The sequence below is a fragment of the Vidua macroura genome, chromosome 11 (assembly GCF_024509145.1).
Source record: "Vidua macroura isolate BioBank_ID:100142 chromosome 11, ASM2450914v1, whole genome shotgun sequence".
NCBI classification, from domain to species: domain Eukaryota; kingdom Metazoa; phylum Chordata; class Aves; order Passeriformes; family Viduidae; genus Vidua; species Vidua macroura.
The window spans coordinates 22,086,374-22,098,465 of NC_071581.1; the positions used below are offsets into that span (position 1 = coordinate 22,086,374).

The window sequence follows — 12,092 nt, forward strand, 5'->3', positions numbered from 1 at the left end:
CCTGTGGTGGCTGAGGCGGGCGCTGCCATGTTGGGAAGGGCGGCGGGAGCGGCGGGAGCGGGACGCGGAGGGCGTGGGAAACACGGGGGATGGGGCACGGCGAGGGGACCCGCTCCGCACTGGCTGTAAAGTGTGTGGGACACTGTGAGGGGACCCGCTCCGCTCTGGCTGTGAGCTCGGAGCGTGTGGGACATTGTGAGGGGACCCGCTCCGCACTGGCTGTGAGCTCGGAGTGTGTGGGACATTGTGAGGGGACCCGCTCCGCTCTGGCTGTAGAGTGTGGGACATTGTGAGGGGACCCGCTCCGCACTGGCTGTGAGCTCGGAGTGTGTGGGACATTGTGAGGGGACCCGCTCCGCACTGGCTGTGAGCTCGGAGTGTGTGGGACATTGTGAGGGGACCCGCTCCGCACTGGCTGTGAGCTCGGAGTGTGTGGGACATTGTGAGGGGACCCGCTCCGCACTGGCTGTGAGCTCGGAGTGTGTGGGACACGCTGGGGAGCTCCGATCCCCTCAGTTCTGAGCCGTGAGGATGCTGCTGATCCTGATCCCACCCAGGGAAGGGGACAAGAGTGGCTGGAATTCCCACAGGGAAGAATCACCAGCATTGCCAGGAGAATAAATAATGGAATTGTGGAATGATTTGGATTGGAAGGGAAAGGTTTGTGCTGCAAAGGACCTTAAAGCTCATCTCGTTTCACCCCTTGCCATAGCAGGGACACCTTCCACTGTCCCAGGCTGCTCCAAGCCCTGTCCAACCTGGCCTGGGACACTCCCAGGGATCGTGGGGCAGCCACAGCTTCTCTGGGCACCCTGTGCCAGGGCCTCACCTCCCTCACAACCATCAATTCCTTCCCAATATCCCATCTGACCCTGCCCTCTGGCAGTGCAAAGCCATTCCCCTTGTCCTGGCACTCGATCCCTTGTCCAAAACCCCTCTCCCTCTTTTTCCTCAGATCTCTTCAGGTCCTGAATGGCCACAGAGTTTCACAGGGAGCAGAGCAGAATTCCCAGAGGGATTTTTCCCTCGGATCTGATCCTTCCTGACGATGAACTGCTGCTGTTGGCCACCGTGGCTCGGAGCAGCAGTGGTGATTCCCTATGGAAAGATGAAGTCCCCGGGGTGTGTCCAGCACCAGGAAGCAGCTCCTGCTGGGGTTGGCCGTGGATGGTTTATTGCAGTGCTGGGTGTGAGTCAGCAGCACATGATGCCAGGAGCCGGGAGAGCTTCCCGGCAGTGCCGGCAGATCCAGCACGGATCCAGCATGGACAGTGCTGTGGGATCCCACCAGGTCTGGGAACCCTGGCCAGAGTCACATTCCTGAGTCACCTTAACCCCCAATGCCATCTGCCACTTTGTGTCAGCCCCAGATTCTGGGGGGTCTGGGCAGCCCCAGCTTTTGGGATCCCCCATCATGACTGGCCCCAGCAGGCATCCAGCTGTGAGCTCGGCATTCCAGAGTGCTCCCAGAGTTTCATCGCAGCGTCCCCAAGGGTGTTCCCGTCGCCCTTGGTATGCCTTCAAGGTCTTCAAGGAGTTTCCAAGGGTGACCTTAAGGTCCTCATGGTGTCCCCAAGGTCCCCAGGCTGTCCCTGACGCCCCCAAGGGTCACAAATGTCCCCAAGCTGTCTCTCAGAGTGTCCCCCCTCAAAGTCTGGCCGTATCTGAGGCCAGCATACAGCAGGAGCAAACTGCCCAGTAAAATGCTCCCTCCTTCCATGTTCCCAGTTCATTGCAGCATGGAGGGAAAGCAGGAGAGGCACATCCACCCCACAGGTGCTCTGTGTGCTCATCCCAGGTTCCTGTGGGATTGTGAGGGGTTTTTTTGGGTTTTTTGTTTTTTTTTTTTTTTTTTTTTTTTGGTTTTTTTGTTTTTTTTTTTTGCATATGAAAGCTGAGACCCACAGGAATGGATTATCCACGAGGAAACAGGGGCACAGCCCTGCTGCAGGCTGGGGAAGGGCTCTGCCTGCTCTCCATCCCAGCTCCCACCTTCCATCCTGCTTCCACACTGCAGCAGCCAGGAATTCCAACCCTCCCATAGCGCTCCGACACCACTTCCCAAACACTTCATCTTTCTTTCCCCCCTGTTTCTTTCGCCTTTAATTTTATTTCCCTCATCCACACACACGCTTGGCTTCTGTTTGAGTTTTCCATGCCGGTAGCTTTTAATTACACAACGATTCAGTATTAATTACAGATTTACCCAAAGCAAAGGGCTCCGTGCTTTATCATGCAAATGCCTTCCCATGAATCCTGCAGGGTGGCTTTTCCTTCAAACGCCGCACGTCCTCCCGCTCCCATCCCCGACGGTGCCGCCCCGGCTGTGTCCGGAGGCGCTGGAAAGCTGGCACGGCACAGCACAGCACGGCCCTGCTCCCGTGGGCAGCACGGCTTTGCTCCCTGTTCCAAACACGCTCCAAACCGGCTGATTCCAGGGTAAAGCAGGCATCCAAACCTCTCAATCCAGACCCAGGCGCCGGCGCCGCGGCCAGGGGCTGCAGCTGGGCAGGATCCCGTGCGGATCCGGCTGGAGATGAAGCTGGCACCGTGCTCCTAACTCCCTGCAGCAATGTCCCACCCGCCCACGGTGCATTTGAGCGTTCCCAGAGATGCACGGACACCTTGGATCACCTGTATCCCTTCTCCCCGTTCTCAAACCCCAGGGCACCACGCAGGGCTGTGTTTCCCCGTATCCCAGCTCCATTATCCCAGTTTCTTCCCCAGAGATGGAGCTGGCACTGTTCAGGTTTTCTGGGATGGGCGCTGAAAGGCTTTTCTGCTCCATCCCAGGTTCTTTGACAGACATCTCCAACCCTGGAGCAGCTCTTTGGTCGTGTGGGACAGATGAGCAGCCGTGTGTCAGCTCCGTCCCTGTCCCAGCCCTGCCAGCACAGCTCTGGGATTGATCCCAGTTTATGCTCATTGGTTAATGGAGCTGAGGCAGGGTTTTATTCTCCTTCCATCATGGAAATGGGAAGCTCATCATGACAAGAGTGTTCATTTGCTCCCTGTGACCTTTCCCATGCACTGGCTGTCCTTTCTGCTCTGTCAGGACAATCCTGCCCTCCCCGTGTGTCTGAAGGGACCAGCTGGGTGCCCGAAGGTGATCCTGCTCTCACGTCAGACTTTCCCAGTGACTGTGGGATGCCAACCCCACACCATATTCCCATGGGATATTGTCTGCCTAGAGACTCCAGCTCATCCTGGCACCTTCACCCAGCTCCTGCTGCTCCTGGCCATGCCCAAACCGCACTCTGGCATCTGGAGCTCTTGTCCTTCCCTCCAGGAAGTTTTCCTGTCCCAGCCTGGCCCCCTCCCTGTGCCAGCTCCTCATCCCAGCCGAGTGCCACAGGGCTCCCCCGGCACCCCACAAGGCAGGAGTCCCCGTGGGCGCTGGCATCCTGTGCTCCTGCCCTGATCCCTGCTCGTGTGTCCCCAGGTGACCCTGGTGCCAGGGCCATCGTGTCCGTGCATGTGCTTCCCCCACGTGTGGCATGTGGTCTCGACGGGGCAGGAGCCAGGGCTGGGGCCGAGCCACGCACCATGGCCACCCTGCTCCTCTTGGGGCACGGGGGGGGTCTCGTGTCCCTCGGCACTGCTCCGCACCCATGCAGGGCACTGCCCCCATCGCATGCCCCGCAATCCACGCCTGTGCCCTGTGCCCAGCTGTGTGCCCTGTGCCCAGCTGTGTGCCCCGAACCCTGCACTCTGCACCCAGCTAACCCAGTGCAACCACTCCCTGCTCCCAGCCCTGCAGCCTGGCAGCCTGGGCGGGCCGAGCTGTGCTGTGCTGTGCCGTGCCACGCTGTGCTGTGCCGTGCCACGCTGTGCTGTGCCGTGCCATGCCATGCCAAGCCATGCCATCGGTCCCGAGCCGTTCTGTACTGTTCTGAGCCATGCTACTGGGCTCTGATGTGCCCTGCTGAGCCATGCAGAGCCGAGCTGTGTCGTGCTATGCCAAGCTGTGCCATTCTGAGCCATACCGTGCTGTACCATGCCACACTCTACTGCCACATCCCATTCTGTCCCAAGCTGTGCCAAACAGTACCGAGCCATATCACACAGTACCGAGCCGTGCCATAACAGACTGTACCGAGCTCACCGCGCCGTGCCGTGCAGTGCCGTGCCCCACCGTACCGTACCATTACTGTACTGCACCGCACCGTACCGAACCGAACCGCCCGGCCCGGTACGTCCCGCGCCGTTCCGAGCCGCCCGGTGCCCCCCGGCGCCGCCGCGGCCTCTCCCGGCGGGCGCCTGCGGCGGGGCCGGTGCCGGTGTCAGTGTCGGTGCCGGTGCCGCTGCCGGTGTCGGTGTCGGTGTCGGTGTCGGTGCCGGTGAGGGGGGCGGGGCCTCTCTCACCGCTCCGCCCCTCCCCACTCGTGGCCCCGCCCCCGGCGCGCGCCCAGCGGTGCGGACGGGGAGCCGGCGTGGGCGTGGCTTGTTGGGGCGTGGCCCCGCGCGGCCTCGCCCCGTCTCCCCCGCCCGGCGCGCCCCGCCCGCGCTCGGCGGTGCGGGATGGGGCGATGGCGCGGGCGGGCGCGGGGCCGCCGCGGGAGCTGTCCCTGGAGGAGGTGCTGAAGTGCTACGAGCAGCCGCTGAACGAGGAGCAGGCCTGGGCGCTCTGCTTCCAGGGCTGCCGCGCCGCCGCCGCCGCCCCCGTCGCCCCCGCGCCGCTCCGCACCGCCGACATCCGCCTCCGCGCCGACGGCTCCCTCCGCCTGCCCGCCCCGCCGCACGGTGAGGGCCGCCGCCGCCGGGGGGGGGCGGGAGCGGGCGGCGCCCGCGCGGGGGTGGGGGGAACGGGACGGCACCGCCAAGCGGGGCTTACCGGGGTTTACCGGGGCTTACGGGCACCAGGACTTGCTGGGGCTTACCGGGGAGCACCGGGGCTTACAGGCAGCGGGAGCGGGGCACCAAGGTTCGCCGGCACTGGGAATTATCGGCACCGCGGGAGCGGAGCACCGGGGTTTACCAAGGTTTAGCGGGGCTTACCGGCACCGACCCCCGGGACACCGGGACGCACTGGCACTGGGGCTTACCGGAGCTTACCGACGCTGGGAGCGGGGCACCGGGGCTCACCGGCACCGAAAGCGAGGCACCGGGAGCGGGGCACCGGAGCTTACCGGCGCTGGGATCCGGCACCGGGGCTTTCCTGCTCCGGAGCTTAGCAGCACAAGGAACGGGGAACTGGGACTTACCGGCACCAGGGCTAGCTAGCACCGGAATCCGGGATATCGGGACTTGCCGGCACCGGGGCTTGCTGGCGCAAGGAGCGAGGCGCTGGGACTTACCGCACCGGTGCTTGCTGGCACCGGGAGCAGCCCACGGTGTTTACTGGCACCGGGACTTCTCGGCACCGGGACTCGGGGCATCGGGACTTACCAGCACAAAGAGCGGGGACCTGGGACTTACCGGCACCGGGACTTACCGGCACCGGCAGGGGGTGCTGCACCGGCGACGCGGACGCGGAGGGACCGGGGGTATCGGTAGCGGGGGGGGCACACGCAGAGGCCCTGGCGGGAAGGACCGGCAGCGGCGGGGAAGACCCGGTACCGGAGCGGCAGATGGGCAGAAGAAGTGGCACCGGAGGCGGGGGGGGTGGGCAGGCATCGAGGCACCGGCAGCAGGGGAGCAGTGCAGGGGGTCACCAGAGAAACTGTGAGGACAGGGAAAAGGACCGGTCCCGGCACCGGGGAGCAGGAAGGCGGCACCGGCAGGGATGAGGGTGAGCCCCAAGCCCCGGCCCGGACTGACAGCAGCACTGCCGGTGCAAGGGGCGGCCTGGGGCTTGGGGGAGGGGCTGGGCTGGTGGCCTGGGGGTCTGGGACTGGTGTGGCACTGATACCGGCTCTGGCACCAACAAGGTCACTAGCCCTGGGTGACCCAGGGAGGCTGGAGCCAGGTGGGTGGGTGTTTGCGTGGGCCTGGCACCCACCATGGGGCTGCAGGACACGCAGCAAGGACAGATGGACGGACACATGGACACCCACACGGCACATCCACGGGCACCCATCACCCACATCTGCACCGCGGGGACCTTGTCCCCCACTCCAGGCCCCGGGAGTGGCACACGGGACAGCCCCATCCCTGACCTTCGGCCTCCCAGCCGTCCTTCCACAGGTGGCTCACGCTGCCAGGTATGGCTGTGGCGGTTCCAGGGTGTCACCAGGCTGGCTGCCAGCAGTGACACCGGGTGGCCGGGCGCCACGAGGAGCACTTGGAGCATGACCAGCACCTCCACCCGTCTCGCCCCACAGCCAGGTCACCAGGGATGGCACCTGGTGTCGTGGGGTCGTTGTGTGGCCTCGCTCACACTGGGCAGGGACACTGCGGGGTCACCGTGTGTCCTGGGTGCCAGTGGCTGAGCAGACACCGGGGCGCATCAGGTGGCTCCATGCCCAGGGCAGGGACACGCACAGGCATGGCACGTGCCCGTGGCAGCTGGGCATGGCGTGGCCACACCGGCTCCACTGGTCCTGCACGGGAACGGCCCCACACCCTGCCCTGAGCCACCGCAGGGCTGGAGCCGGTGTCACCTGCCAGTGCCACTTATCAGTGCCACTGTGCTACCTCCTGCTCCCGGGTTGTTTCTGTGCCAACCTGAGCCATCTCCCCAGGGATGAACCAGTGAAGCCTTCACAGTGAAGCCTGAGGCTGGGAGGGCTCTGAGTGCCTCTGGGTGACACTGCAGGCAGTGGCACCAGCCTGGCACGTGGCTTTGCAGCTCTACCAGGGCACAGGGCTGGATCCGGGCTGGGTGAGCCAGCAGCACCCTCTGGAACTGCTCCAGCCCCCCATTCTATGGGAATTCCCCCCTCAGCTGCGCCCCAGTGACTGGCGAGAGCTGCTGGGACCCACCAGGTGGCATCCCAGGGGCTGGTACTGCAGTGGGAGCCGGGCACAGTCCAGGACATGTTTTTTTGATGGGCTTGTGTGTGGTACCATGGCAGGGCCACCACTTGTGCTGCCTTTCCTGTCCATTCCTGGCTGGCACACGGCTGGCACATCCTGGTGGCTGCCGCATTGATCAGCTCAATGCAGAGCTAACGATGAGGGAAGCGGAGCCGGGAGCCCTGGGGACACTGCAGAGGCCACTTGTGTTCCTTTTCCTGCAGCTGCCAGGAGGGCTCCCCGTGGGAAGCTGCCCACAAGCATGTCCTGGGATCCCCGTGTGTGCCATGCTCCAGCTGTGGCTGCCAGTCCCCACACTGCCAATGCCTGTGCTGCTGGTGCCCACGCTCCTGGGTGTCCATACTGCCAGTGCCCACATCCCACAGGGGTGCAGGGGGCATCTCCCCATGGATGCAGAGCTCTCAGCTCCCTCCAGCCCTCGCGGCGAGGGGTACATGGGTGCTTGTGCCCCCTCAATGTGCCCTTTGGGAGGCTGTGCCAGCACTGTCTGGTAGCAGGGCTCAACGGGGGGCGTCTGTGCCACGCCTGTCAGCGGTGGTGGCACTGGGCAACAAGTCTCTTGGAGCCATGCCCTGGGACCAGGAGAGCACAGGATGAGCCAGGGAAGGGGAGAGGAACAGTGGGAGGTGTGAGCAGCTCAGGGTGGGGGCCCCATGGCCGGACTGGGTGGGTGGGTACCACATCCCTGGGTGATGCGGGGTGGGGTACTCAGCACGGGGCCGTGGTGACTCTGCCCTCCTCCCCCAGACCTGCCCGCGCTGCTGACGCCCTCCGCCGAAGCCCAGGTACGTGGGGGCCGGTGACCTGCCCCGTCTGCCATCACAGCCCGGTGTGGGCTGGGCACGGCCACCTGCCCCCCTCGCCCGGGGGTCACAGGTCCTGGGACGGGACCCAGCTCCAAGGAGGGGCTGGGCACAGCTGGTGCATGCTGTCCCCAGCCGGTGCTGTCCCCCGCAGATGGTGCAGTCATTGGGCTTTGCCGTGTACCGGGCGCTGGACTGGGGACTGGACGAGAACGAGGAGCGGGAGCTGAGCCCGCGCCTGGAGCAGCTCATCGACCTGATGACCAACAGCGACTCCGAGGACAGCGGCTGCGCCACGGCCGACGAGGGCTATGGGGGGCAGGATGAGGAGGAGGAGGGCGGCGAGGTGCCGCCTCGCTCGGTGCGCACCTTCGGCCAGGCCATGCGCTGCTGTGCCGCCCGACTGGCCGACCCCGCCGGCGCCCCGGCGCACTACCAGGCTGTGTGCCGCGCCCTCTTCGCAGAGACCGTGGAGCTCATGGCCTTCCTCGCCAAGATCCGCGATGCCAAGGAGGTGAGCGTGGGTGTCCGCTGGCACCACCTGCCGAGGAAACCACCTGCAGTGACAAGGGACTGGGGAGGCTGCAGTGCCCCCTCTGCGTCCCAGCCAGGGCTGCTGGTGCCGGTGTTTGGCCGTACAGCCTCTCTCAGACTGCTGTGCTGGCTGGGAATCAGGAATTGGGGTGCGCCTCAGTGCTGCAGCCCCATGGCACAGTCCTGGCTGGACCTTCAGTGCCACCAGGACAAGGTGACAGCATCTTGTGTCTCAACAGCTACTGCAGAAGCTGAAGGAGGATGAGGAAGAGGAGGAGCGGCCGGCGGCGGAGCTGGGCAACCTGCGCAACACAGACTGGGTACGGCAGCGTGGCTGGGCACGGGGGCTGTGCTGGGCACGGGTGGGTGCTGACGCCGTGTCCGTGTGTCCCCCCCAGGCCCGGCTGTGGGTGCAGCTGATGCGGGAGCTGCGGCACGGTGTGAAGCTGAAGAAGGTGCAGGAGAAGCAGTTCAACCCTCTGCCCACCGAGTACCAGCTCACGCCCTTTGAGATGCTCATGCAGGACATCCGTGCCCGCAACTACAAACTCCGCAAGGTCATGGTGAGCGTGGCCACCGTGCCAGCCCCTCCTGCCACTCTCCAGCCCAGCACTGACCCCCTTCCCTCCCCAGGTGGACGGAGACATCCCCCCCCGGGTGAAGAAAGATGCCCACGAGCTCATACTCGACTTCATCCGCTCCCGGCCCCCGCTGAAGCAGGTGAGTGCCAGCTCCGGGCCACCTCCCTGGCATGACAGTGTTGGTGGGTCCCATGGGTGCCATCCCTGAGCCATGGCCACACCTGAGGTCCCATCTGTGCATCCCGCAGGCATCAGAGCGGCGGCTGCGGCCGCTGCCCCAGAAGCAGAGGACGCTCCATGAGAAGATCCTGGAGGAGATCAGGCAGGAGCGGAAGCTCCGGCCCGTGGAGCAGAAAGGTAAGCCATGTCCCCTCCCCGCTGTGCTGTGCCACCTGTGTGCCCATCCCCACGGCGCTGAGCCCGTCCCTCCGCAGGATACAGCTCCTTGCCCTGCATCCCACACGCCTGCGCCGGCCGCCTGAGCTCCAGCTCCTGCCTCGAGCTGTCCCGGTGCCCGGCCAGCGCCGTGCCTGCGCGCCCACGGCCACGCGTCCTGCTCAAGGCGCCCACGCTGGCCGAGATGGAGGAGATGAACCTCTCCGAGGCAAGGGAGAACCTGCAGAGGTGGGGAGACGTGGGAAGTGCCGGGGTGCCCTTGGTGACACGGTGCCCGTGGCCTTGCAGGACGAGGACTCTCCGGCCACGGAGGTGCCGCTGAAGAGGGATCGCTCCTTCTCGGAGCAGGACCTGGCCCAGCTGCAGAGCCAGCTGGGGGGTGACCAGGCTGTGCCCCGGGACCCAGAGCCACTGCAGCCCGAGCCACGGCCCCGCTCAGGTACTGCCGGGGGTCCCCACGTCCCTGTCTCCAGGGCGTCTGTGCCACGCCTGCCAGCGGTGGTGGCACTGGGCAACAAGTCCTTGCCACAGCCTCCCTGTCCCTCCCTGCAGGCTCCGTCCCCGCCAGCTGCCACCCGCTGCCAGATGGCCCAGCACTGCCCCGGGCTGCCCTCGGAGCTGTGGAGGAGAGGCCAGAGGATGGATCCAGCGCTGCCCCCGCCAGCAGCTCCAAGCACCTCTGGCTGGTGGGTTCTGGGGACATCAGCTGGGAACACTGAGGCTGGGGACACCAGGCAAGCATGACCGTGGGCATATGGCAGCCTGGCACAAGGACACGCAGTGGCTGGGGGGTCCTTGTGCCAGAGATAGTCTGCCTCTCCTGGGACACTCTGCCTATGCCAGGGATGCTCTGCCCATGTTTGGAGGCTCTGCCCTGGCACAGGAGTGCTTTGGACCATGCCCAGTGTCACAGTGCAGTGTGACATCCCCCCCGTGTCCCACAGGAGTTCAGCCACCCTGTGGAGAGCCTGGCCCTGACTGTGGAGGAGATGATCAACGTGCGCAGGGTGCTGGTCAAGGCTGAGATGGAGAAGTTCCTGCAGAGCAAGGAGCTGTACAGCAGCCTGCGGAAGGGGAAGGTGGGAATGGGGACTGGGGGCTGGAGGGATTGGGGACCATGAGTCCCCACTCACCCACCACCAGCTCACCCTGCTCTGCCCACAGGTCTGCTGCTGCTGCAGGGCCAAATTTCCTCTCTTCTCCTGGCCCACGTCGTGTTTCTTCTGCAAGCGGTGAGCACTGTGCCGAACTGTGCCATGCTGTGCTGTGTCACAGGGCTGGGAGGGCAGCAGCAGGGTCCCCACAGTGGGCCCTCTCACCCACCTCTCTCTGTCCCTAGGTCTGTCTGTAGCTCCTGCAGTCTAAAGGTAAGGGACTGGCTCTGTCTGGGCAGTGCCACTGTGTCCCTGTCCCTGCCCCATCCCACTCCACTCCTGTCCTGTCTTGTCACCGTACCTATCTCTGACCCATCCCCATCCCTGTGTGCCCGATCCCCATCCCAACCCTGTCCTATCCCATCCCTGTCCCTTTCCCTGTCCCTGTCGCTGTCCCTGTCCCGCCCTGACTCCCGCATTCCGGCAGATGAAGATGCCTTCCAAGAAGCTGGCTCACATCCCCGTCTACGCGCTGGGCTTCGAGAGCCTGCCAGGCTCGCTGCTGCCCAAGGCCCCGCCGCTGCGCCGGAGGGAGCCCTTCCAGTGAGTCCCTGAGCCTTCCTCCCCCCTGCCCTCCTCCTCCTCCGCCGGCGGGGGCTGACGGGGTGCCCTGTGCCGCAGCTCGCTCTCGGGGCCGTGCTGGCGCCGGGTGGAGGAGGAATTCCCCCACATCTACGCCCAGGGCTCGGTCCTGCGCGACGTCTGCTCCGACTGCGCCGGCTTCGTCACCGACGTGGTCAGCTCCAGCCGCCGCAGCGTGGCCGTCCTCAACGCCAGCGGCGCGTCCCGGCGCCGCGCCAAGGCGCGCTCCCTCTACAGCGACGCGTGGCTCAAGTGACGGGCCGGGCGCCGCGGTGATGGTCGCCACGGGGGTGCCGGTCACCCCGGCACAGCCCCCCCGATGTACATATATACATAGGATGGATACACACAGCTTCTATATTTATATACATTATGGACCAGGGGGCAAAAGGACCCGTTCCCGCTGTCCCTGCCATCCCCTCGCGTCCCTGCCGCCAGCCCCCGAGGGAACGGATCCCGCTGCGGGACACCCGCAGCCCCCGGGAGGACGGGTCCCGCTGCGGGGCAGCTCTTGGGGGATGGATCCTGCTGTGGGACACCCGCGGCCCCCGCGTTCGCCCCCCGGCCCCGCTTCTGTGCCAAGCCCTGGCTGTGCCGGGGTGCCCGGTGCCCCGGGCTGGCACGGCTGTTCTGTATGTCCCCTCCATAATAAACCCGCTGGGCTGCCCTGGGGCCGCGTGGCTGCTCCTCAGTGGATGGGGGAGCGCGGTGAAGGGTGCTGCGGGCTGCGAGGGGATCGGGGATGGGGGCGCTCCGTTTCAACGCGCACATCTCCCACCGCCATCGCTCCTCCCCGCCCGGGCTGCGCCCACCCCTGACCCCGCACAGCACCGTGGGAACACCCCGCTCCTCATTCCCACGCTCCCCGCCCGTGTCCCGGGGCCGTGCCCCGTTTCCCCGTTTCCTGTTTCCCCGGTTCCCTGTTTCCCATTTCCCCGGTTCCCCGTTTCCCCGCTCATGTCCAGGGGCCGTGGCCCGTTTCCCCTTTTCCCGTTTCCTGTTCCCCGTTTCCCCGGTTTCCCGTTCCCCGTTTCCCCGGTTCCCGTTTTCCTGGTTTCCCCCTGCCCCGTTTCCCCGGTTCCCGTTCCCCGTTTCCCGTTTCCCCATTTCCCCTTTTCCCGTTT

At 65.4% G+C, this 12,092-nt stretch overlaps 1 protein-coding gene across 1 annotated transcript; it reads left to right on the forward strand.

The window, feature by feature from the left end:
- The first annotated feature begins 4,480 nt into the window (after positions 1-4,480).
- Positions 4,481-11,640, forward strand: SPIRE2 (spire type actin nucleation factor 2). Its single transcript, XM_053987050.1, has 15 exons — positions 4,481-4,743; positions 7,666-7,703; positions 7,876-8,235; positions 8,495-8,575; positions 8,654-8,818; positions 8,889-8,975; positions 9,085-9,193; positions 9,271-9,440; positions 9,521-9,671; positions 9,785-9,918; positions 10,177-10,311; positions 10,397-10,464; positions 10,572-10,599; positions 10,814-10,929; positions 11,008-11,640. The coding sequence occupies exons 1-15, from the start codon at positions 4,530-4,532 to the stop codon at positions 11,222-11,224; spliced, it is 2,073 nt and encodes a 690-aa protein (XP_053843025.1). The 5' UTR covers positions 4,481-4,529; the 3' UTR covers positions 11,225-11,640.
- Positions 11,641-12,092: the final 452 nt, after the last annotated feature.

Excerpts from the sequence above, each read along its gene's own strand:
- SPIRE2 (XM_053987050.1), top strand. The coding sequence starts at position 4,530 with ATGGCGCGGGCGGGCGCGGGGCCGCCGCGGGAGCTGTCCCTGGAGGAG. Across the intron at positions 9,194-9,270 it reads CCGGCCCGTGGAGCAGAAAG|GATACAGCTCCTTGCCCTGC; the intron begins GTAAGCCATGTC and ends GTCCCTCCGCAG. Across the intron at positions 9,672-9,784 it reads CGAGCCACGGCCCCGCTCAG|GCTCCGTCCCCGCCAGCTGC; the intron begins GTACTGCCGGGG and ends CCCTCCCTGCAG.